Consider the following 26,716-nt stretch of genomic DNA (forward strand, 5'->3'; position numbering starts at 1 on the left):
TTAACACTGGGGCCATGTGAGTTTTGGCATCAATACGAGCTATTTCAGAAATATTACCTTATCTTTAGTTTGGATATTGCATTATGTTTTCTATGTTCCATATATTCACATTATAATAGGTTCTTCGGGATAAAGAAAGTCAGAGCATATACAGTATATAAAATAATAATTATATTAGTCAACCAGTTTCACTTAACTTTTTCCCTGAGCTTACCTGGTGCATCTTTGAGTAAGTCTGCAGGTGACAGCATCCTGTCTCTGACCTTTCGCGTCCTTTCTCTGACCTCTCGCGTCCTGTCTCTGACCTCGCCCAGTCTCTAACCTCGCCCTGTCTCTGACCTTTTGCATCCTGTCTGACTTCGTCCTGTTTCTAATCTTGTCCTGTCTCTGATTTGTGTGTCCTGTCTCTGACCTTGTCCTGTCTCTGACCTTATCCTGTCTCTGACCTTGTCCTGTCTCTGACCTCGTCCTGTCTCTGACCTCGTCCTGTCTGACCTCGTCCTGTCTCTGACCTCGTCCTGTCTCTTTCCTTTTGTGTCCTGTCTCTGACCTCGTCCTGTCTCTGTTTTTTGTGTCCTGTCTCTCACCTTGTCCTGTCTCTGACCTTATCCTGTCTCTGACCTTATCCTGTCTCTGACCTCGTCCTGTCTCTGACCTCGTCCTGTCTCTGACCTCGTCCTGTCTCTGACCTCGCCCTGTCTCTGACCTCGCCCTGTCTCTGACCTCGCTCTTTGCCCATCTTGGAGATGTAAGCCACATTTATTATTATTATAATTATTATTTTTGCTAAACGGAAGAGATACTTAAATAGGAAGCAAAAAAAGCTCCAGAATACACAACTTTATGATTTCTTGCATCAAATGCACATTTTATCCATAATTAAAACTTTCTGACGGGTTTTGCACCAATACCATTTATTTATTTTTTAGAACCAAACCAAAAGCAACAGGTCACATCCGTAAATTTCACGGAGCCTTCCAGCCCCTGCAAGATACCAAGCTCCGCTGCAAATCTTCTTATAAAGCTATTTAATGTTCCAAATAGCTGACCTATTTCCTGCTACAGATTAGGACCTCAAAATCTTTTTTTAATCACAAGAAATTAAACTTCCCTGGCTATATATACTTGTGTCGTTTGGAGAAATATGTGTCATATGTTTACAGGCTTTTTTCAGATGATAATAAGAATAATAGGATTTTCTTGTAGCACTGACAGGGTACAGGGAATTATTCTTGCAGGTCCCTGCCCCGAAGAGCTTACAATCTATGTTTTTGGTGCCTGAGGCACAGGGAGATAAAGTGACTTGCCCAAGGTCACAAGGAGCCGACACCAGGAATTGAACCAGGTTCCCCTGCTTCAAACTCGGTGTCATTGTTTGCAGTCTGTCTTTACTCACTGAGCCACTCCTTCAGCCTTTACTCACTGAGCCGCTCCTACAGCCTTTACTCACTGAGCCTCTCCTTCAGCCTTTACTCACTGAGCCTCTCCTTCAGCTTTTACTCACTGAGCCTCTCCTTCAGCCTTTACTCACTGAGCCTCTCCTTCAGCCGTTACTCACTGAGCCTCTCCTTCAGCCATTACTCACTGAGCCGCTCCTTCAGCCTTTACTCACTGAGCCGCTCCTTCAGCCTTTACTCACTGAGCCGCTCCTTCAGCCATTACTCACTGAGCCGCTCCTTCAGCCTTTACTCACTGAGCCGCTCCTTCAGCCTTTACTCACTGAGCCGCTCCTTCAGCCTTTACTCACTGAGCCGCTCCTTCAGCCTTTACATACTGAGCCTCCCCTTCAGCCTTTACTCACTGAGCCTGTCCTTCAGCCTTTACTTACTGAGCCTCTCCTTCAGCCTTTACTCACTGAGCCTCTCCATCAGCCTTTACTCACTGAGCCTGTCCTTCAGCCTTTACTTACTGAGCCTCTCCTTCAGCCTTTACTCACTGAGTCTCTCCTTTAGCCTTTACTCACTGAGCCTCTTCTTCAGCCTTTACTCACTGAGACTCCTTCAGCCTTTACTCACTGAGACTCTCCTTCAGCCTTTACTCACGGAGACTCTCCTTCAGCCTTTACTCACTGAGACTCTCCTTCAGCCTTTACTCACTGAGACTCTCCTTCAGCCTTTACTCACTGAGACTCTCCTTCAGCCTTTACTCACTGAGCCTCTCCTTCAGCCTTTACTCACTGAGCCTCTCCTTCAGCCTTTACTCACTGAGACTCTCCTTCAGCCTTTACTCACTGAGACTCTCTTTCAGCCTTTACTCACTGAGCCTCTCCTTCAGCCTTTACTCACTGAGCCTCTCCTTCAGCCTTTACTCACTGAGCCTCTCCTTCAGCTTTTACTCACTGAGCCTCTCCTTCAGCCTTTACTCACTGAGCCTCTCCTTCAGCCGTTACTCACTGAGCCTCTCCTTCAGCCATTACTCACTGAGCCGCTCCTTCAGCCTTTACTCACTGAGCCGCTCCTTCAGCCTTTACTCACTGAGCCGCTCCTTCAGCCATTACTCACTGAGCCGCTCCTTCAGCCTTTACTCACTGAGCCGCTCCTTCAGCCTTTACTCACTGAGCCTCTCCATCAGCCTTTACTCACTGAGCCTGTCCTTCAGCCTTTACTTACTGAGCCTCTCCTTCAGCCTTTACTCACTGAGTCTCTCCTTTAGCCTTTACTCACTGAGCCTCTTTTTCAGCCTTTACTCACTGAGACTCCTTCAGCCTTTACTCACTGAGACTCTCCTTCAGCCTTTACTCACGGAGACTCTCCTTCAGCCTTTACTCACTGAGACTCTCCTTCAGCCTTTACTCACTGAGACTCTCCTTCAGCCTTTACTCACTGAGACTCTCCTTCAGCCTTTACTCACTGAGCCTCTCCTTCAGCCTTTACTCACTGAGCCTCTCCTTCAGCCTTTACTCACTGAGACTCTCCTTCAGCCTTTACTCACTGAGACTCTCTTTCAGCCTTTACTCACTGAGCCTCTCCTTCAGCCTTTACTCACTGAGCCTCTCCTTCCGCCTTTACTCACTGAATACTGTGGCTTTGGGATGCTGTAGCTCTCATATTTAGGAACGATCCCAGCCCCTGAGAGCAGCATATAGGGTATATTCTGTGCGGTTTTGTCCTGGAGATTTTTGTGGGTCAGGATCTTAGCAGCTGAACTTGAAAACCCTATTAAATATCTCATAGTAGGAACCAAATGTTAGACAAGAGGTTATATGGATGGTACCATCACTTTGCTGCAAATCCCATATATATATATATGGCTATGTGAGGCTGACCCTATTAATCCATATAACTTTGCCCTATAACTTTAATATGTACAATGTATTAAAGACTGAGTTAAATATGTTGTTATATGGCTGAAATCCCATATACCTTTTGCAGAACCTGGAATGTTTACAATACTCCATAACATTTTCTGTCTCGTTTGTGAGGGAATTGATTCTTGAAAAACCTGTGTCAGAATGAACGGTATGTGAAATATGCCACCGTGACCCATACTCTGATTCCACAGGACTGAGTCCACATAGAGCCAGAAGCAGCGGGTTTAATAGTGTATCACCTGTCCCCACCCTAAGGGAGATCATGTCGCTACCGGTGTATTCTGGTGCGGTGCATACCTGTGAAGTGGAACAGAAGGCCCTGTGAAGTCCGCGGAGGTATGCAGATGTATCAGGACAGGCTCTCAGTAATGATCATCCGTAGTGCAGGACTTCTGGGAGAGTGTCAGCTTTTGTACCCCAGGGCAGGGGCTTGTAACCCTGCTCTATAACAGGGCAGGCCCGATACTGACAGGCATCACATCATGGGCATGTGACCCAGCCAGTATCCTCCCCTGGAATGACAATCTGGTTGTTGTTAGGCCAGCCCCTGGATACAGCAATAGTGTATCTAGGCTGCAACAACAAGCTAGGCCTCCTTGAGAGAGCTTATCCCCCACACTAAGCAGAAAAAACAGAATCGCGCAAAAAATATATTCTAAACAGATAACAAAATATACACAAATGACAACCTTGAATAAATCAATGAATTAATCTCTCCCTGTAGCTGGTCCGAACTCTCACCCAGAGAGAGAAAGTCAATTGTACTGGAAAAGGGACCTAAAGCGCATAGGGGGGGAAAAAGACCAAAACAAAAAATAGTGTAATCTGTTTTGAAAGGTTGGTTAAACCCTGCTATAAATTATTGCACTTACAAGATAGAAATTAAAACGAACCAAGAATATAATCTTTAGCTGTAGATGTAATGGCAAGTTATCCACTTAGCTCAGCTGGGCTCTTCTATGGCGATATACTGCTGATTCTTCTCCAGAAAGATCCACCTTATATGTTGAAACAACTTCTGAACCAAAAAAACACCTAGCTGGGCTACCACACGGGATAAGGAAATAATCGAGGAAAGTGTACTAACGTACAAATACAAATTTATTAAGCTATAAAACATAAAAGGATATGTCCGCTGGAGTACTTCACATAGCCACTACTTCCTGCAACATGTGTGATGGTCCCGAGTGTTACTCACGATATCCCCGCGTACTGAACACTTATTTTCGCCACGGAGTATGCTTCAGCGGTTCCAAATGAGGAGACGACCCGCGCCCCTCTCCGCCAGCAGCTCCATGTACTCCAAGGTACTTCCGCGTCACGTGATTGGTGTAACTGGCGTCTCGCGAGACTTCAATACACAATCACAGGTTTTCCCTGGTGGCGTCAGCTTTGCCTCCATGGTACTCTCCACGAACTCCGTTTCCTCCGCCCTTCTAGTTTTGCCTTTCGCATCGCATGGGGCACAATGGAGCTGCTATCCCTGTCCCTATATATACCCCCAGTGGTGCTCAGCTCCAGTTCTCAGGCTCCCCCTTCACACAGGTCAGGCAGTGGGCTCCGGTGAGGGGCGTGCAGGATGTCCGACGGCTCCACATGAAATGCCAGCCGCTCACTGTTGCAGTGTTGTCACTGGTGTGTGCCAAAAGCACCTCAACCAATCAAGGAAAGGGGGGATTTGAACATGAATCTCTACCTAGGGTCTTCTCAATCAATGTTGCTCCCTTGATCCGTTAACACATGGGAACACTTATCTGCCCCCGGGATCACAAGCCTAGGTTTGGATCACGCATGCGCAGCTAGATTGTAGTCTTTGCTCGTTTTAATTTTTTTTTTTTTTATCTTGTAAGTGCAATAATTTATAGCAGGGTTTAACCAACCTATCAAAACAGATTACACTATGTTTTGTTTTTTCTTTTTTTTCCCTATGCGCTTTAGGTCCTTTTCCCAGTACAATTGACATATCCCCCACATTGCCTGTGTCTAACACGACTTATACTGTTGGGGCCAAAAGAAAGATAATACCCAGAGGCCTAGGCTACATCCTCCCTGGGTGAAAAACCTCTCGCTCTCGCTGAGGAATACAATATATGTACCATCGATATACTGTACCAACAACCACAAAATTGAACATAACTACATATGTACATACTACATACTACAAACTACATACAGTACAAACAGTATATAGCAACATAACTGGTACCTCCTCGCGGGAGTCGCTGAGCCCTACACAGCCAATTTACTGAACCAGATTAATAATAATGTTCAGGACCAGGCTTCTTTACTAACCTGCCTTCATTATCTGTCACTGTGACCGAATTGCAGCGCCTCCCACCGGACTCGGCTACGTACTCCGCCCGGTCTAAGTGGATATTGCGACCCACAACCCGTACTTTCACTAAGTACTTAGCTCTGTCTTCCCCACTAAGCATTGAACCCTTAGTACTACTAGCAATGTAGTCCAGAATGGCGGACCTTACCCACTCATCCCTATGTTATTCAGCACTCCTCATTAAGGGTTCAGGGAGGTAGGGATAATGATATCCTATTTTCCTAAAGCGCTGTACAAGCACCCTTTCTGCTTGACTACACTTCATCTGGGTGTCCAACAGCCTTACTGGGCAAAACCCAATAGAGAGACCCCTCCCATAAGGGTTTCATAGGGCCCTCCACATGGCCGGGAGATAAGAGCTTATCCGTTTTAGACTTATTAACATGCTTGCCCATTATCTCCGCTTCCTCCTCCGGAGTAAACTGACCCTCTTCCCACCAGCACTCCACCTTATCGCCTTCCTGCAGAACAAAGCGTGTCCTGTTCAAGTGTGACACGTACCCTCTATACAGTAAGTCCCACCATGGTAGTGTGCCCACCCCCACAGATGTAACATACATATCAGGCATTGAAACAGACTCGCCCCTAGGAGCCACGGACATCACTGGTGACAAGGGCCGAGGTGATAAGGGTTTTTAGCTAGGGAGGGGATCACCATAGGGTACGCTGGCGGCGTGGGGCGGGACGGGTACTTTAGAGTCCTTTTTCTGGGAAGCTACTGATACCTCCCCAGGCGGAGCAATATCAGTGTCCATAGTTCTGGCAGAGCTCAGTTTACCACGGCCCCGAGCAGTGGTATATCTGGCCGCAGCAACGACCGCAGCCTCTCGGTGGTCTCTCCCTTCCTTCCTTGACACTGCAAAAGAAATGGGTCTGTCGCCCGATCACTCACCGGGGAAGGATCAGCATTCCTAGAGCCCATCCGTCCGGACAGTTCCACCCGCTCAACTCCCTCCGATCATGGGGATGGAATAAGGATGGTGGTGGATGATGTAGTACCGACTGGTACTACCTTGGTGAATTCATCCGCAGACCCAGGGCCGTGAAATGCCTCTCGGATGCAGCCACATATGCGGCAGCACGGGCACGGGCCTCACGCATCTCCTGGCTCCACCGCAGGTATTGGCTGGCCGCATCCTGGGCTTGGGCCCAGCGCAGATCAATATCCCGGATCTCCACCCCAGGGCAGACATCAGATTCCGGAATGGGCAGGACGACCTCTAACATGTGAGCGGGGGAGGCTTCGACCAGTACCTCAGGGATGGTCATTCCCTCGTCGTCCGTTGACCTGGAAACAGAATCCGGCCGGGCAGGAGCCTCCCTCGTGGAGCGGTTCGGCATGGACGGCACACTGAATACCCGGCAGTAGTCGGTCAAGCCTCTGCGGACCTCCAGCAGGGCACTGGACGGCTCTGACATTGTTCTGAGTCTGCGGAATTGTTGTATCGGTGCCCGGGTGCGCTGAACTCCGAGTTGCATCGGTTCTGGAGCCTCCAGAGAGGGCTGCGGAGAGGTGTCAGGTCTCGTGGGTGAAGAGAATCTGGGAAAGGGGGCATGAAAACGCACAAATCGGAAGTGTTGGCGTTCGGAGCCGGCGTACCTGGAAACATTGGTCCACCCGAATGGCCTGGGAGATAAGTTCCTCCAAAAGTCCAGGCCTGGGTTGTGAGGCAAGCTCGTCCTTTACGGAATTTGTTAATCCTCCCCAAAAAACTGCGACTAAAGCCTCCTGACCCCACCGAGTCTCAGCTGCTAGGGTCCTGAACTCCAAGGCGTACTGGGCCACGGGCTGACGTCCCTGTGAAAGCTGAAGCAAAGAATCAGAAGCAGTCTCCTGGCGTGCGGGGATATCGAAGACCTGACGAAAGTCTCGTCTAAATGCAGCATAATCTCGAGTAATTTTGGGGCGTAGTTCCCAAATCAGGGAGGCCCAAGCCAGGGCATTTCCCGTGAGTAGGCTGTAGACATACGCCACCTTCTTATGTCCAGAGGAATACTGCTGCGGAGCCATCTCAAACTGAATCTCACATTGAGAAATCCGTGGCAGGCGTGCGGGTTTCCGTCGTACGGCTTGGGTGCCGGAATCTTCGGGCCCGGTGCTGCGGCGCCCACCAGTTTCACCTGCACCGGAGGTGCAACCACAGGGGGTGCCTGTAAGGAGAGATCTTCTACCTGTCGGGTGAGAAGAACCAGCTGATCGGTCATGACCTTGATTTGTTGATACATTGCCGATATCATGCTGCCACGTTCAGTCTGATCTGCGTCTTGTGGGCTCGACATAATGTTACGCCGGTGCTGCCCGCAGACCAGACCTGTCCCTTGTACTGAGGTGGGGATGTATGTGTGCACGCACCCGCAGCAGAAGGAGCTTGTCCGGAGTGTGGTGTTTTGGTGTTGCCAGGCCAGGTGGATATAGCTATAGCAATACTTGCCGGTACTGGGTAAAGAAGAGACGTAGTAGTTGCCGTTTGCCAAGGTCAGGGAGAGGAGAGATCCGGAAGGTCGAGGTCCAAGCTGAGATCGAGGGACGTGAGAGGCAGCGAGGTCAAATGGAAGCCGGGGTCGAGAGACAGAGAGTGTAGTCCGCCAAGCCGGGTCGTAACCTGAATAAGCGAAGACAAGAGAGAGAGCCAGAATAGACATCCACAAGTAGAGACTATGTCGAGCAATGTGAAAGTGGTACAACAGGCATTATATAGTGCGGCTGACCAATAGGAAGCGGAGACAAGCCTGGAGGAGCACGAGGAGCTGTCCTGGATTTGTTACCTTGATAGGCAGACAGGTGAGCAGCTTTGGCACTGAGTAACAGCCTGCATGTGTGTTGGGGGCGTGGTCTCACTGCCAGAGCAGTGAATAAATTATCTTCGCCTGGCACGCGTTCTGTAAAGTCGGAGAGCGCGTGCCCAGGACAAATGGCAGCCGCCTGAGTGCGGGCCGCCTGCGGGGCAGCGGTGGCCCGTGGGAGACGACGGGGAAGCTCCTGATCCACGGAAACCGGACGGGATCGGCGGCGAAGACATCCCACGACAGCGGGAGTTGTAGGAGGTAAGGGGAGGTCACGCTGCGACTGCCGTGACCCCCGAATCCTCACAAGCTCCTCCGTATCCAAATTGTTCGCGGGAGGCTCAGGCCCCTTGGCTTTGGGCCGGAGGTAGGCTACTTGGCATTGGCTACATTTGGAGAGTAACCGTAACTCAGGTCCAGGGCATTCGCATAAGGGACAGACCCCTAGCAAAAGGCCGCCCAGCTCGTAGACTGTTCCTAGCTGGGCGGCCATGATAATTATAGTACTCGGTGCAGCTCCGCACACGTCTGTATGCACCAAAGTTCCACGTGTGTCTAAGCTCCTCTTCACGTCCGGTCGGTCCAGCGCTAGCCACGCCCTATCTCCTCCCCCTGGTATATCCAGGTGTCTCATGCAGAAGGGAGAAAGAGGCGCGGTCTCAGCATTTTGCGCTGATCCCAGAAGCTTGCAGCAATAAGAGCTTGCCAAATGACACACTGTTTCCCCTTTTCGGCGGGAACTGCCATTTTGTAACGGCACAGGGCGGTATGCGGCTCCCCTTTGGCGAGGGCAGCGTTAGCATTGCTGCAGCTCCTCAAACGGAGGTTCAGACCGGCTGCGGATCAAGCGCCCATCCTCGGATACCTGCCCGCTCACACAAAAATTAGAATTAGCACTGGGTGGGCCGTAGTTTCCTCAGTGAAGCCTCGTGACACTACCCCCACACCTCTTATTATTATTATTATTAGAGCACAGTGCAGGCCGCAGCTTCCCTCTGGTGAAGCCTCGGGGATACTGCCCCCACACCTCTTATTATTATTATTATTAGAGCACAGTGCAGGCCGCAGCTTCCCTCTGGTGAAGCCTCGGGGATACTGCCCCCACACCTCTTATTATTATTATTATTAGAGCACAGTGCAGGCCGCAGCTTCCCTCTGGTGAAGCCTCGGGGATACTGCACCCACACCTCTTCTTGGTTATAAAGATTTTTATACACACTACACATGCATGTATTTTGAGAGGATGGATCCATGCTGTAGCTCTATTTTGGCCGGGAACCCATTCCTTAAGATCCCATAGGGTCCCCTTATGGACAATACACACATGGGCCTCTAACTGGGTGAAATAGCTCTGTGATGTGAAAGCCTGTCCTGATGCTATCTCTGCAGCGCCTCTAAATGACGGAGTTAAATATGGTGTTATATTTCTGAAATCCCATATATCTTTTGCAGAACTGGGAATGTTTACAATACCCCATAAAAAAATTCTCTCTCGCATATGAGGGAATTGATTCTTGAAAAACCTGCGTCAGAATGAATGGTATGTGGAATATGCCACGTGACCCATACTCTGAATCCACGGGCTGTGTCCACATAGAGCCAGAAGCAGCAGGTTTAATAGTGTAGCACCTGTCCCCCCCCCCCCCCCCCACCTCCCCCTAAGGGAGATCATGTCGCTACCGGTGTATTCTGGTGCGGTGCATACCTGTCAGGTGGAACAGAAGGCCCTGAGAAGTCTGTGTGGTATGGGGATGTATCAGGACAGGCTCTCAGTAATGATTATCCATAGCGCAGCACCTCCAGCTGGTGAGGATCCTGGCATCTCAGATAGTGGCCCAGTCAAGTAGCCACAACAGATGGATTCAACCGGGTCTTTATTTGCAGCATACATGTAGTTATAACAAGCACATTCCCTGAAGTAGCTCCCACAGGGCTTGAGGCCCTGCAGGCCCCTTCTCAGCTCCTTTACCCCCAGATGGGATAAAGGGTAAGTGCTTCCACTCCACAAGGAGAGGGAAGAGAGCTCTGACTTCTGGGATAGTGTCAGCTTATGTACCCCAGGGGAGGGGCTTGTAACCCTGCCCCATAACAGGGTAGGTCCGATACTGACAGGCATCACATCACAGGCATGTGACCCAGCCAGTATCCTCCCCAGGGATGACACTCTTTGGTTGTTGTTAAGCCAGCCCCTAGATACAGCAATAGTATATCCAGGCTGCCACAACAAGCTAGGCCTCCTTGAGAGAACATATCCACCACATTGCCTGTGTCTAACAGGACTTATACTGTTAGGGTTAGCCAGAGGCCTAGGCTACAATAGGGTTTCCTAATTCAGCCCCCATTTCATGACCCCAAAAAGCCCCAGCATAAATCCCACATGTTGCTCTCATAAGGGGCTGGGGAAGAGATGGGCCCTAAATGAGGCAGCAATCTGGAGCAGAGTTATAACGCTTTTTTAGGGGAATAAAGAATGGTGGCCATATTTACGAGACCCTGTAAAACTGAAATACGGCTTTACATGGGATTTCTATTGGGGAGACACAGCTTTATAATGCATTTCTAGTAGGGGAAGTACAGCATTAATGAGGATTTATAGTGGGAAATACTTGGGGTTGCCAGGCAGGGCTGCCAACAGGGTGGGTCTGCAGGGTCTGGTGTCCCGGGCCCACTGGCTGGGGGGGCCCTGCCGGCACTACAAATTTTCCCCAACCTCTGGCCAGGCCCAAATGCTAAACAAAATTTTTTCCTTGGTAGGTGCGCTATGAATTGGGGGGGGGTTCTTGCTCCTTTCATTTGTCCTGGCCCCCCTTACCTGTGCTCAGTAGCGAGGACCCCCGTGGCACGTCGGGGAGCTGCGGGGGCGAGTGTGTCACCGGGGGCTCCCGACGACGTCGGAGGCAGGGCACCGCCATCTTTGTTGTGTCCGCGCATGCGCAGATGCGATGCGGCGGCCATTACAGAAAGGGAGGCAGGACCCAGATGGCGCTCCGCAGTGCAGGGTCCCCTAGAAGTTGCGCATGTGCAGTTAGGGCGATGCGGCGGCCATTACATGGATGCGCAGGGACAGGGAGACTCGCGCATGAGCAGTACACATCGCGCACGCGACCCCAATGATAAAGAGGGCCATGGAGGACTACAACACCCAGAGTACTTAGGGGCAGACAGGCCACCTGACGCCAGGGAGCCAATAGGGCTTGCAGCTACTTCTGCTTTAGAGATACATTTTGGTTCGCACAGACAGGAAGAAGTCAGTCAGAGCTGGGAGCAGGTTAGGGAAGGGTGTGTGTAGGGAGCAGTAGCCCCTTCACTAGGCCAGGTTACCCCCCTTGGCCCCAGATAGGCCGTGAGACATAACCCAGATTGTGGTTGCGACAGGGACAGGCCCTAGGTAGGGACCCTGCCTCTTTAGTTATTGCTGAGTTCAGGGACACAGTTCACCTGCTGCGCAGCCCTGATTATCATGTCTGGACGCAGACCATCGCTCAAGATAGAGACTATCTTCCTGGAGTGACTGTCTGGCAGGACGCCACCCCACACGTCCAGAGTGGAAGCATCGTGGATCATGCTTTCGGATCCATCAGCCAAGTACAGCATCTGCGCGCCCAGGTGTGGACGCACCCGGCAGGTACCATCAAGTCACCAAGTGCACCAACTACACACCTCATTAGTGGGCAACGCTGTTCCACACTTGGGTGGGGTTGTGGGACTTTTGAGACACTGGGGTGGATGATGGTGGGGCTGAGGCCCAGTGAGGCCAGGTTAAAGGGTGACACTGCTGTGTTGCTGTTGTTGATGTATTGTGATGTGTTATAAGGTAGTTGCATATAGTAAACTGTTTTATCCATACCCTGGTGTAAGTACTTACTGTATGTGGTTCCTGTGTCAGGGGTTATTCTACACACTAGAATCCCTGCACAGGTGGAGGCGCTGTAAGCAGTACGTTCCAGGATACACCCCAGGCTCCCAGGGGCGGAGGCCCAGGCCTCCTGTGAACATACACTTTATCAAGGAGTATGCAATGCATGCATTGCATACTCCTTGATAAAGTGTATGTTTACACGAAACGCGTAGGAGGGTGTTAAACCTCCACTTTTAGATGGATCAATAAAGAAGACTTTTTATTATCTTGGCTTGGGACCCACTTTGGCGGTGCGCTGTTTTTTCCCTGTTTGAATTGCCTTCTGAGACCAGCATCTCCTTACCAGGCTGCACGCCTTCACAGGACATTGGCAAAGGGGATTTGTGAGTATTACGCATTATTGTGTGCTTATTGTGAGTCCAGGAGCAATCCCAATGAGGGCTTGACTTGGGTTAGTTCATTCTGACCCATTTCTTGCCCTTCAGGGATCATTGGCTCTTCTGGGGACTTTACCTCAAAAAATGTTTTTTTTCACATACCCTCATGTCCGTTATTGCGTATTTGTCAACACAACTATACAAGGGATCAAGCGTTGAACGCCTTTATCCCTTCAATTGTTATTCAGGCCTCCTGTGAGCCTGACAGGTAACGCACCATATACCTGGTAACATATGTAGATTTCCCCACATGGTCCTTATCTGCAATTGGGGGGGGATATATGTTACATCCATACTTACAATATATTGATCCAGAGGAAGGCAAACAAAAACCCCAGTGTCATATCATAATAGATATCTCATAAGGGGAAAAATACATTCCTTCCTGACTCCAGTAATTGGCAATCAGATTACTCCCTGGATCAACATCCTTCCCATGTATACTTATTTGGTATATTCCTGTATAACTTTACTTTGTAATAATAAAAAAAAATATATATATATATATATATATATATATATATATATATATATATTGTATCTGCTATCACAGTCTCCATGGGTAATGAATCCCACATTGTAACTGCCCTTACTGTAAAGAACCCTTTCCTTTGTTGCTGGTGAAATTTCCTCTCCTCCAACCTTAAGGGATGGCCCCGTGTCCTTTGTACTGCCAGTGGGATGAATAGTTCTTTTGAAAACTCCTTGTGTTGTCCCCAAATATATTTGCATATAGTTATCATATCCCCTCTTAGACGCCTCTTTTCTAATGTAAATAAATCTAATTTAGCTAGCCTCTCCTCATAAGTTAGATCAGCGGTGCGCAAACTGGGGGGCGAGCCACACAGGGGGCACGAGATTAACTGCGGGGAGCGCGGGGTTCACAGAGGCCCCGCTCGTTTCCCGAAGGCACTTAAATGAAGTGCCGGGGAAGCGCGCGGGGCCTCTGTAAACCTTACTTACCGTGGTTCAGCCAGCATCTGGAGATGCGCCGCCATGGCAGCGCGGCGTCAAATGACGCCGTGGGGTCATGTGACGTCATGTTGCTATGGCAACATGACATGACACCCAGAAGCCGGGAACCACGGAAAGAGGGAGGGGGGGGGGGGGGGGGCGCGCGGAGAGCAGGACAGCCGGCATGGGGGCGCAGGGGGAAAAGATTGCGCTTCCCTGAGTTAGATTGTCCATCCCCTTTATTAATTTGGTGGCTCTTCTCTGCACTCTCTCTAGTTCCATAATGTATTTTCTAAGAACTGGTGCCCAAAATTGTACTCCATATTCAAGGTGAGGTCTTACTAATGCTTTATAAAGGGGCATAATTGCGTTTACTTCCCTTCCATCCATTGCCCGTTTGATGCAAGATAAGATCTGGTTTGCCTTTGCAGACAGCTATGTCTATATATGTGTTTATATTAGATGGCTTACACATAGTAAGTGTGAAGGAACTCCCCCCTCCCCCCTTACAAACACAGACCCCAAACCCCAAACACAGCAGCCCTAACCTCATGCCAGATCCCAAAAGCAAACAGACCCTTTGTCCTGTAATTGTTGAGCAATTTAACATGTCTGAATCTTTACCAGCTCCTTCCAAACACACACAGGGTAACCCTAACACACACAGGGTAACCCTAACACACAGGGTAACCCTAACACACACAGGTTAACCCTAACACACACAGGGTAACCCTAACACACACAGGGTAACCCTAACACACAGGGTAACCCTAACACACACAGGGTAACCCTAACACACACAGGGTAACCCTAACACACAGGGTAACCCTAACACACACAGGGTAACCCTAACACACACAGGGCAACCCTAACACACACAGGGTAACCCTAACACACAGTGTAACCCTAACACACACAGGGTAACCCTAACACACACAGGGTAACCCTAACACACACAGGGTAACCCTAACACACAGGGTAACCCAAACACACACAGGGTAACCCAAACACACACAGGGTAACCCTAACACACACAGGGTAACCCTAACACACAGGGTAACCCTAACACACAGGGTAACCCTAACACACACAGGGTAACCCTAACACACACAGGGTAACCCTAACACACAGGGTAACCCTAACACACACAGGTTAACCCTAACACACACAGGGTAACCCTAACACACACAGGGTAACCCTAACACACAGGGTAACCCTAACACACACAGGGTAACCCTAACACACACAGGGTAACCCTAACACACAGGGTAACCCTAACACACACAGGGTAACCCTAACACACACAGGGTAACCCTAACACACAGTGTAACCCTAACACACACAGGGTAACCCTAACACACACAGGGTAACCCTAACACACACAGGGTAACCCTAACACACACAGGGTAACCCTAACACACAGGGTAACCCAAACACACACAGGGTAACCCAAACACACACAGGGTAACCCTAACACACACAGGGTAACCCCAACACACACAGGGTAACCCTAACACACAGGGTAACCCTAACACACACAGGGTAACCCTAACACACACAGGGTAACCCTAACACACAGGGTAACCCTAACACACACAGGGTAACCCTAACACACACAGGGCAACCCTAACACACACAGGGTAACCCTAACACACACAGGGTAACCCTAACACACAGTGTAACCCTAACACACACAGGGTAACCCTAACACACACAGGGTAACCCTAACACACACAGGGTAACCCTAACACACAGGGTAACCCAAACACACACAGGGTAACCCAAACACACACAGGGTAACCCTAACACACACAGGGTAACCCTAACACACACAGGGTAACCCTAACACACACAGGGTAACCCAAACACACAGGGTAACCCTAACACACACAGGGTAACCCTAACACACACAGGGTAACCCAAACACACAGGGTAACCCTAACACACACAGGGTAACCCTAACACACACAGGGTAACCCTAACACACACAGGGTAACCCAAACACACAGGGTAACCCTAACACACTCAGGGTAACCCTAACACACACAGGGTAACCCTAACACACACACAGGGTAACCCTAACACACAGGGTAACCCTAACAGCCCTATTTGCCCAATTGAAATCCCACAGCATTTCTTTCCCCTACCAGAAATCTCTTTAAAAGCCATATTTTCCCTCGTAGCAATCCCATGTATTATCTCCTACTAGGAGTCCCATATAATGCTGTATTTCCTGTTAGATATTCCATATTATTTCCACAATTAGAAATCCCATTTTCCCCTACTATTTCCTACTAGAAATCCCATATAAAGCCATATTTCCCCTATTAGAAATCCCATATAAAGCCGTATTTCCCCTATTAGAAATCCTATATAGTTTCCATCGAAAGCCGTAAGCGCCGCTGGCACAATAATATTGTTTGTCATTAGCTGGCTTTTTGAGGGTACCGTGATTGAGGTGCGGAGTGCATGCGGTATCAAGTTTCCCCTCTCTATATATCACATATATATATATATATATATATATATATATATATATATATATACATATACATATAACAAAAAGCAGCAGCCAGCACTCCAAGCAACAAATGTAAAGTCAAGGTGCATGCTCCATAGAAATCAATATAGAAACCCTGTCTTCCCATAAGAGAAGGCACAAAAGCAGCAACACTCAGATATAGCAAAAAGACATGTATTAGCAGTGACAAAACAGCACACCATAATCCCCCCCCTTCTTTCCCCCTCCTCCCCCCTTCTTTCCCCCTCCTCCCCCCTCCTTTCCCCCTCCTCCCCCCTTCATTCCCCCTCCTCCCCCCTTCTTTCCCCCTCCTCCCCCCCTTCTTTTCCCCTCCTCCCCCCCTTCTTTCCCCCCCTTCTTTCCCCTTCCTCCCCCCCTTCTTTCCCCTTCCCCCCCCTTCTTTCCCCCTCCTCCCCCTTCTTTCCCACTCCTCCCCCCCTTTTTCCTCCCCTCCCCCCTTCTTCCCCCCTTCCCCCTTCTTCCCCCCTTCCCTCCCCCCTTTCCCCTCCCTCCTTCCCCCCCTCCTTCCCCCCCTTCCCCCCTTCCCCCCTTCTTTCCCCCCCTCCTTTCCCCCCTTCTTTCCCCCCCTCCTTTCCCCCCTTCTTTCCCCCCCTCCTTTCCCCCCTTCTTTCCCCCCCTCCTTTCCCCCCTTCCCCCCTTCCCCCCTTCCTTTCCCCCCTTCCCCCCCTCCTTTCCCCCCTTCCCTCCCCCTTCCCTCCCCCCTTTCCCCTCCCTCCTTCCCCCCCTCCTTCCCCCTTCCCCCCCTCCTTCCCCCTCTTCCCCCCCCTCCTTCCCCCTCTTCCCCCCCCTCCTTCCCCCTCTTCCCCCCCTCCTTCCCCCCCCTCCTTCCCCCTCTTCCCCCCCCTCCTTCCCCCCCCTCCTTCCCCCTCTTCCCCCCCTCCTTCCCCCTCTTCCCCCCCCTCCTTCCCCCTCTTCCCCCTCTTCCCCCCCCTCCTTCCCCCCCCTCCTTCCCCCTCTTCCCCCCTTCCCCCCCCTCCTTCCCCCTCTTCCCCCCCCTCCTTCCCCCTCTTCCCCCCTTCCCCCCCCTCCTTCCCCCTCTTCCCCCCTTCCCCCCCCTCCTCCCCCCCCCTCCTCCCCCTCCTTCCCCCCCCCTCCTTCCCCCCCTTCCCCCCCCCCTCCTTCCCCCCCTTCCCCCCCCCTACTTCCCCCCCCCTCCTTCCCCCCCCTCCTTCCCCCCCTTCCCCTCCCTCCTTCCCCCCCTTCCCCTCCCTCCTTCCCCCCCTTCCCCCCCCCTCCTTCCCCCCCCCTCCTTCCCCCCCTTCCCCCCCCCTCCTTCCCCCCCTTCCCCCCCCCTCCTTCCCCCCCTTCCCCCCCCTCCTTCCCCCCCTCCTTCCCCCCCTCCTTCCCCTCCCTCCTTCCCCCCCTCCTTCCCCTCCCTCCTTCCCCTCCCTCCTTCCCCTCCCTCCTTCCCCCCCTTCCCCTCCTTCCCCCCCTTCCCCCCCTTCCCCTCCTTCCCCTCCTTCCCCCCCTTCCCCTCCTTCCCCCCCTTCCCCTCCTTCCCCTCCTTCCCCTCCTTCCCCTCCTTCCCCTCCCTTCTCTTTCACTCTCTCCCCCCTTCTCTTTCTCTCTCTCCCCCTCACCTTTACCTGTCATTTCCCAAACCCATCACATATCACTTTACATAACACACCGCGCGCGCATTTTAACAATGAAATAAATACATGTTATATTAACGACTGCTTTCCCTTTGCAACTCCAATTAGACAAGGCACCTCTAACGTGGACTGTACCACCTTCCTCCTCCTCCTCCCCTCCCTCCCCCGTCACACCTTTCCAAGTGGTTACTCCCAACCTGCCCCTTTTACCCTTCCTATCCAGCACCCTGCAACTCTTCATTCCCCCGGCTGGGACTTTAATAGGATCAAGGTACATGCAGCCTGAAACCCCTATCCTCCCTGTGCCAGGAATCCTAGGAATGCCTGAAACCCGAGCTTTTCCTTAAACCTGACGTTTGCCCGGAAAAAAGGGACAATTTCCGTGCCTTTTAAAATTAAGGGGGTGAAAAAAAACTGGCTTTTTCGGTCATCTTAAACGGGGAAAAAATGCATTTCCAGTTTCCCTTTAAAGGCAAAAAACTACATTTTTGGATCTTTTAAAAGCGGAGAATAAAGGCTTCAAAGCGAGGGGGCGGGGGGGGGAAAAAAGGTGACGTTTTCAAATCCCAAAACAGCGCGTTTTATTTTTGGGTTTTTTTCCTGGTTTTCGGCGGATCTACAAAACCTTTTAATGCGGGGACGGGAGAGTAAAAATATCCAGTTTACTTTTATAAGTATATATTTTTTAAAGAAATAATTGTGCATCATTTTAACACCTGGCTCGCTCGGGGAAAAACGCCCCCTTTTGTTTTGTTTTTTTTCCGGGCAGTTCATGGATTATTAAACCCCGTTGAATACACGACGCTTTGAACAATCGCATTTTACTATATTCTTTGTTGCAAATTTTCACTATTTTTTTTTTCCCATCGGCGGAAATTGAGGTTGTTTTTTTTTTTTGTGGGTTTTCGTTTTCTGGCGGTGTATATATCATTTTTGCCCCCGGCGCTGGTCTTGGTAGTGGAGGGTATACAAGATGCTTCAGTGTGACCCCGGGTACGTGGAGGCCGGTCGGGCTGCGTCCCCCATCCTGTCGCCCGCGGCTTTCGTCAATTCTGTGCAGTATTCCAATGTGCTGGAGGGGAGGTTCAAACAGCTGCAAGGTGAGACGTGTGTGTGTGTGTGTGTGTGTGTGTGTCTGTGTGTGTGTGTGTGTGTGTGTGTGTATGTATATATATATATACATACTGTACCATGTTAGTCCACTTGCGATAGTGCAGAATAATATAATACTGTATGTGTGCTGATAAGTGAGAGGTGTATATTGTGTGTGTGTGTGTATATATTTGCGCAAGGGGAGGCTCAAACAGCTGCAAGGTAAGTGTGTATATATGTATATTAAAACGTGTGCGTTATAGGTGAGGTCAGTGTATATACTGTAAATATTTAGGGTGTGTACGCTCTCGGTTGTATAAATGGGGGCGTGTATACATATGTAGATAATTGTATGTGTGATATATATATATATATATATATATATATATATATATATATATATATATTATACACACACACACACACACACACTGTTTGTGTGTTCATGTGGGTGTATCTGTGTGTTAACACACACACACACACAGCTGTTGCACCTGTTTACGCAAGACAGCGCAACATGGCGTTATTTTTCACGCCTTTCCATTCAAACCAATTTAGCGCGCGCGTGATATACATATATCGCAGAGAATGTATAAGGTGATAACGGTTACAGTAACAGCTGCTGCATCTCGTGCATTAGTTGCTTTATATGCAGGCGTATAGTCTTTTATTTAAGCTTCTTCTTATTATTATTATTATTACTCCTATATACAGCTCAACCCCGCTATAACGCGATCCGTTACAACACAAATCCGCTTATAGTGCGATGCAAGCGCGGCCCCCAATTTTCGTATTTATGAATACTTTACAACACGATTATTGGTATCTTCAATACTTTATTGTACAATGCGTACAATTGTACATTATTTCTAACGCGATCTTATAGCGCGATGTGATTCAATGGATCCCAAGCACAGCGTTATAGAGGGGTTGAGCTGTATCTTTAAGTGGGAATAAGGATGTAAAGATAAAATAATTACTTTTTTTCACATGCAATCCTAATTCCCTAGGTTTTACCCCCCCACGTAGGGCTGGCAACGTCTTACTCCCTAAACTCAATATTTGTACAATTAAAGTTATGTCCCAATCTCTGTTTATAGTCCTTTTCTTTTAATTATTAATGATGTATTGAATTTGAAACAATGGGAGAAGGGTGAGTTGTTGGGGCAGAGAATGTTAAAGGGTCTGTCTCTACCAATTGTTTATACTGCAAATAGAAAAACAATAGGTATATAAAACACAAGTGGTTCGGGTTTCTATCCATTGTGTACTGACTGCAGACTCAGGGACAGGCTCAGCCAGTCCTGGGTTTACATGTAATTAATGTAGGTTTTTTTTTCTTTTTTTTAAAAATTATTATACAAAACAAATTTACAAACATATCAATACAAAAGCAAGAAACGTAACCAATTAAAATACACAATTTTACGTATTTACACTATATACAGAAAATATTTACCCACACATCTAATATGGGGTGACCTGACTGCAGAGTATCTGGGACAGGATCAGACAGTCCTGGGTTTATATGTAATGTAGGGTATTTTATTATAAAAAAAAAAATACAACATATTTACAAACATATCAATACAAAAGCAACAAAATTACACAATTGTACATCTTATTTACACTGTACACAGGAAATATTTACACACTTTTATCTGAACACCCGCCCATCTTCTCTCCCAGGACGTTATATCCCACCTGTCTCTCTGTCCCTGCTTTATTTGCTGTATCTGCTCTATATCCTGTCCCACTGCGCAGGTTGCAGCCACGAGAACCCGCTCTGTGCAGAAAAGACTGCGGTGATCCACAACCTGTATTTTACCAGTGCATTAATCAACCCCGCTGTGTAATGTAGTGTGACCCTCTGACTGCAGAGTATCCGGGACAGGCTCAGCCAGTCCTGGGGTTATATGTAGGGTGACCAGGGTTGCCACCACTCCGGGTTTGACCCGGAGACTACGGCTTTTGACCACGTATCTTCGGGCCACGGGTTTACCTAGTAAACCTCGGCGTGGTGGCGTCCGGCGGCGGTGATGTTTCCCGGCATCTCCCCCTGCATGTATCTTCTGTCAATATGGCCGTGTGTCGTCACAGCATCACGTGACGCCTGTTGCCATGACACCGGAACGCTACATGACGTCACCGCACCGCGTTGCCATGACAACGTGACACCCCGGCACCATAAGCCGTCCTGTTTTCTTGGCAACTTGATGCCGCGTGACGGCACTTAACGTCCCGTTGTCATGGCAACGCGGCGCCATAGCACCATATTGAAGGGTTACAGCGGGAGATGCCGGGAGAATGTTGGAAGGATGCCAGAGGACGCCGGGAGACGCCAAAGGTAAGCTAAATTAAAAAAAATGTCGTCTCCGGGTTAGCCGTCAGTAGAAGGTGACGACCCTGAGGGTGACCCTCTGACTGCCGATATCAGGGACAGGCTCAGACAGTCCTGGGGTTTATATCTAATGAAGGGTGACGACCTGAACAATGTTCAATGGTTAATGAAATGATTTATAATGGGGCTTGTGAAAGCTTCTGGATAATAACATGTTGGTATTGAGGAGAAAAGGTTAAAATGCTGTTTCTGGAGTAAACAAATATTTGCCGTATTGTCTCAGCCAGTGAAGGTTTGTGAAATATCTTCCAGAATTCGGGTAAAGTTCAGTTCCCTAGTACTCATTACTGCAAATATTTGCCCTGTTAGAAACCCTCTTTGCTTTGGCCTGTGTGAAATGCCCTTTGCTTTTTTTCTCTGTCACAACCTCTGGCGATTCCTAATCCCAGAGTAAATAGGCCCCTGATCACTGCTCATGTGGGATCTCTGCAGCTTTCGTAACCTAATTTAGGGGTATATTCTGTGGGGTCAGGATTTTGGGGTTGAATTAGCATATCCTGTTAAACATGTATGAGAACCCTCTCTGATGGAGTTACACGGCTGCATGCTTCCACTTTATTGGGAATCCCATGTATCAGGTCACCTTGCTCCTACGGTAGGAAGATATTGTAGGTGCATGCCGGATTATTCTCCCGACGGTGACCCGGTCCGTACCATAGAGTGCAGCTGTCGAATGTGTGAGCGCTGTGGGAGTTGGCAGCAGATGAAAGTGGGATCGTTTCATTCTGTCTGAGTTTGCTGTTCTCTGAAACGCCCGCTGCTGTCTTTTATTACAATCGGGTATGAACAGGAAAGATTTTAATAGGACGCTCATTCGATTCACTACCGGCGGGCCTGCGCTATATATTTCTATATTCACACACTAGTACTGCTATGGTAGCCTGTAATCGGTTAATGTTATGAGCGCATAGAACCCGTGACAAATCAGCAGAGGTAACCCGGATCAGTACACTGGGTGGCCATATTTGTCCCGGCGAAAAGCGTTTGCCGGCTGCTCGCGTGCATGAGCGACCGGAAACCGTCGATCGTCCATGTGTGGTCGGCAACGGCCAATCGTGCGTACGCAGGAGCTGCCGGCAAGTGCCGATGGCGCCTGCGCGGCCAACGGGATTCAAAACCCGGGACGGCACCACAAAAAGTCGGGACAGATCCCTAAAAACCAGGAGTGTCCCGGCTAAACCGGGACATCGGGTCACCCTACCTTTGGGCTATAACGGGGATGACATTACTGGGAGGATGGGGGCCTTGAGAAGAGAGCTCGGGTCCCCTGAGGGAGAGGTGACGATCCTTCCTTACGGTTATGGCGTTCTTGGGCTAGGTTAAAGTTCTGCAGTACAGTTCTAAGTTGGAGTCTGACCCAGTTAATGGGACGGCCCGTCCTGAGGAACGCCCGGTTTGGGGACATTTGAGGAGGCCCGAGTCCATACCGGCAGTGTAAGAATGAGCTCCCCTCTGGTTACACGTGTGAGCGAGCGAGGCGTTACAGTGTTTTGGGAAGGATCACGGTTTGCGAGTTTACAAATTATTGTTTGTTTTTGTTTTTTAAATAACTGGCGCCCAAAAAATGTCTCTGTCCTTGCTATGTCCCGGCCTTGCTGAACCGCCGTCAGAGTAACACATTACCGAGACGCCACTGCCAGTTACCACCAGTAATACCGAGTGTGGGCCCTTCTACTCAGGAATTTTTTTTAAATATATCTATATCTACCTCTTGAATGAGGTTCTAAAATGAACCAACATTTTGATTTCTGAATAAACCACCAAGATTTTGCATCTGTGTACATTTGTATATATGATCATATATTTTTACACAGTCACACAAACATATTATTGGTTGTTATTTAACATGCACATTAATGTTTGTGTGGTTATGTACAAATATATATATATATATATATGGTGAAAAAGGCAACAAGAAACCTCCACCGTATTGCATATAGCAAATAAAAAGATAACTTGTCAGCACATTCACATGTCTGACAGGTCTGCAACCTTATATATGTTTTATTTTTTCACATGACAGGCAGTCACGCACATCACACACAGCACTGCATGCTGGGTGCTAATGGTGTAGGCGAGGGTTGCAGACCTGTGTAAGACATGTGAATGGGCTCACAAGTGATCCTTTTTATTGGTTACTAGCTGAGAGACCCGGCGTTGCCCGGGATGTAATTTTGGGGGGGCGTACGACAGGGTTAGGCTTCCCCCCCCCCCCTTGACAGCTAGGTGGGTGACTGAGTTGACTGAGTGTGTGGGTGACTGGGTGGGTGTGTGACACTTGACTGAGTGGGTGGGTGGGTGACTTTGGGTCGGTTTGACTTTGGGTCATGGGTGGGTGACTTTGGGTCGGTGGGTGGGTGACTTTGGGTCGGTTTGACTTTGGGTCGGTGGGTGTGTGACTTTGGGTCGGTGGGTATGTGACTTTGGGTCGGTGGGTGGGTGACTTTGGGTCGGTTTGACTTTGGGTCGGTGGGTGGGTGACTTTGGGTCGGTGGGTGACTTTGGGTCGGTGGTTGGGTGGGTGAGTTGGGTCGGTGGGTGGGTGAGTGACTGACTGGGTGGGTGAGTGACTGACTGGGTGGGTGAGTGACTGGGTGGGTGAGTGGGTGACTGACTGGGTGGGTGAGTGGGTGACTGACTGGGTGGGTGAGTGAGTGACTGACTGGGTGGGTGAGTGGGTGACTGACTTGGTGGGTGAGTGGGTGACTGACTGGGTGGGTGAGTGGGTGACTGACTGGGTGGGTGAGTGGGTAACTGACTGGGTGGGTGAGTGGGTGACTGACTGACTGAATGGGTGGGTGACTGGGTGACTGACTGAATGGGTGACTGAATGGGTGGGTGACTGGGTGACTGAGTGGGTGGGTGACTGAGTGAGTGAGTGGGTGGGTGAGTGGGTGACTGACTTACTGAATGGGTGGGTGACTGGGTGACTGACTGAATGGGTGACTGGGTGACTGAATGGGTGGGTGACTGGGTGACTGAGTGGGTGGGTGACTGAGTGGGTGGGTGACTGAGTGGGTGGGTGGGTGACTGGGTGAAAGTGGGTGACTGGGTGAAAGTGACTGGGTGGGTGTGTGGGTGGGTGACTGGGTGGGTGTGTGGGTGGGTGACTGAGTGGGTGACTGGGTGGGTGACTGAGTGGGTGACTGAGTGGGTGACTGAGTGAGTGAGTGGGTGGGTGACTGAGTGAGTGGGTGGGTGACTGAGTGAGTGGGTGGGTGACTGAGTGAGTGGGTGGGTGACTAAGTGAGTGGGTGGGTGACTAAGTGAGTGGGTGACTGAGTGGGTGGGTGACTGAGTGGGTGGGTGACTGAGTGGCTGGGTGGGTGAAAGTGACTGGGTGGGTGTGTGGGTGACTGGGTGACAGTGCGTGGGTGGGAGACGGTGTGTGACTTACCTTGACCCCGTGGCATCTGGCTGGGGCAGGAGGTGAGTTCGGGAAGCTGGGGGGGGGGGGGGCAAGAGTGGCAGGAGTCCCGCGCCGCGTTTCCCCTCTCCGGTAGCGGCGCACGTGATGGGGAGAGCAGGAGGCCCGGCCCGCGCTTCCCCTCTCCGGTAGCGGCGCACGTGATGGGGAGAGCAGGAGGCCCGGCCCGCGCTTCCCCTCTCCGGTAGCGGCGCACGTGATGGGGAGAGCAGGAGGCCCGGCCCGCGCTTCCCCTCTCCGGTAGCGGCGCACGTGATGGGGAGTCCCGCGCCGCGCTTCCCCTCTCCGGTAGCGGCGCACGTGATGGGGAGTCCCGCGCCGCACTTCCCCTCTCCGGTAGCGTCACACGTGATGGGGAGTCCCGCGCCGCGCTTCCCCTCTCCGGTAGCGGCGCACGTGATGGGGAGTCCCGCGCCGCACTTCCCCTCTCCGGTAGCGTCACACGTGATGGGGAGTCCCGCACCGCGCTTCCCCTCTCCGGTAGCGGCGCACGTGATGGGGAGAGCAGGAGGCCCGGGCCGCGCCGCGAGGGGGAAGGAGCCTGGAGTTTGCTGCTGAGCAGCAGGGCCGCGCTTCCTCCGCGGCGCACGGTGAGGGTGATGGTGCGGCTGGGGATGTTGCGGAGCGTGGGGATTTGGGTGAGGTGGGGAGGGGGGAGAGAGTGAGGGGCACCGGGAGAGGAGGGGCACCGGGAGAGGAGGGGCACCGGGAGAGGAGGGGGGGGGGGGTGTGGAAGGTGAGCTGCGGTCCAACTGACGGGGGAGAGTGTGTGTCCCTGTGTGTGTGTGTCCCTGTGTGTGTGTATGTGTCCCTGTGTGTGTGTGTCCCTGTGTGTGTGTGTCCCTGTGTGTGTGTCCCTGTGTGTCCCTGTGTGTGTGTCCCTGTGTGTGTGTCCTTTGGTCGTCACTCCGCCTCAGGCCAATGAGAGGTGTGCGGGGGCGGCCCAAGGGACCAATGAGATTTCCCCTAGGGACACCGGACATCCAGGCAGGCAGGCTGGCATGCATGCATGCAGGCAGGCAGGCATACAGTGCTTTCACTAATATAGTATAAGATATGCTATGTGGTGGTGGTTTCTTGTTGTCTTTTTCAACCACCATAACTTAAAATGTGTAAGTGTCAAGATTTAACCCATTAAACATATCATTAGACCCCTTTGCTTGGATAATTTCCTGTCTGGGACCCCTATTCCAGTGCTCAGCTGATGCCTGGAACCCCCCTACTCTGGATCTTGGCTGGTGCCTGGGACCCCCCAATTCCGGTGCTCAGCTGATGCCTGGGACCCCCCACATCGACCCCAAGGTTGCAGTGGTTCCGGAACGGCTTTCCATCGGGCACACTGTGGAAACTGCTGTCAGGGCTTGCTCCAGCAGCCAATAGAAACCTGCAACGTCATCGTGAGATAACGTTCGGGTTTTCTATTGGTAACCCCAGCTGGCTGTCTTTGCAGCTTTTTTGTGAATGTGTCTGGGAGGAGTCATGGGAGGTCTGGGAGGGGTTACCGGCGAACGGGAGGGGTCACCGGAGGTCAGGAAGGGTCACCGATGGAGCTCCGGGAGTACCGGCTCTGCTTTGATTAAATCGAGCAGCCAGGATTGCCGTTTTAAATGACTAAGTGGCTTTTCCTTGGGCCGATTTAGAGAATAACTCTTTACTTCTGTACTTACTTCTATACTCGTGAACCAAGTGTGTTTGTGTTATAAGGATTACCCTAATTATAACTTAATACGGATAATAGCCAAGATCACGAGTTTTCTGCTTATTGAATATTTTTGTTGTTTCACGCACTGTTGGCTAAATCTTTAAAACAAGTGTCCAGTAAGCGGAGATTGAAAGGGTTTGAAGCCTCATTGTGTGTATGTGTGTGTGTGTGTGTGTGTGTGTGTGTGTGTACACACACACACACACACACACACACACACACACACACACGATGAGGATATATATATATATATATATAGGATTAGCAATAAACTCTGT

The 26,716-nt window shown here is 50.4% G+C and overlaps 1 protein-coding gene across 2 annotated transcripts in view; it reads left to right on the plus strand.

The window, feature by feature from the left end:
• The window catches only part of SPTBN2 (spectrin beta, non-erythrocytic 2), a 168,156-nt gene that overhangs the window by 65,128 nt on the left and 76,312 nt on the right, over positions 1 to 26,716 (plus strand). The window contains exon 1 of one of the 2 annotated variants that reach the window (XM_075569719.1): positions 18,033 to 18,916. The exons of the other annotated variant lie outside the window; for it this stretch is intronic. Within the exon in view, the coding sequence (XP_075425834.1) occupies positions 18,790 to 18,916 (127 nt within the window). The 5' untranslated portion in view covers positions 18,033 to 18,789. Of the gene's footprint in view, positions 1 to 18,032; positions 18,917 to 26,716 lie in introns of those variants that run through there. 2 annotated transcript variants of the gene reach the window in all.

Source organism: Ascaphus truei, chromosome 14 (genome assembly GCF_040206685.1).
Source record: "Ascaphus truei isolate aAscTru1 chromosome 14, aAscTru1.hap1, whole genome shotgun sequence".
Lineage (NCBI taxonomy): Eukaryota > Metazoa > Chordata > Amphibia > Anura > Ascaphidae > Ascaphus > Ascaphus truei.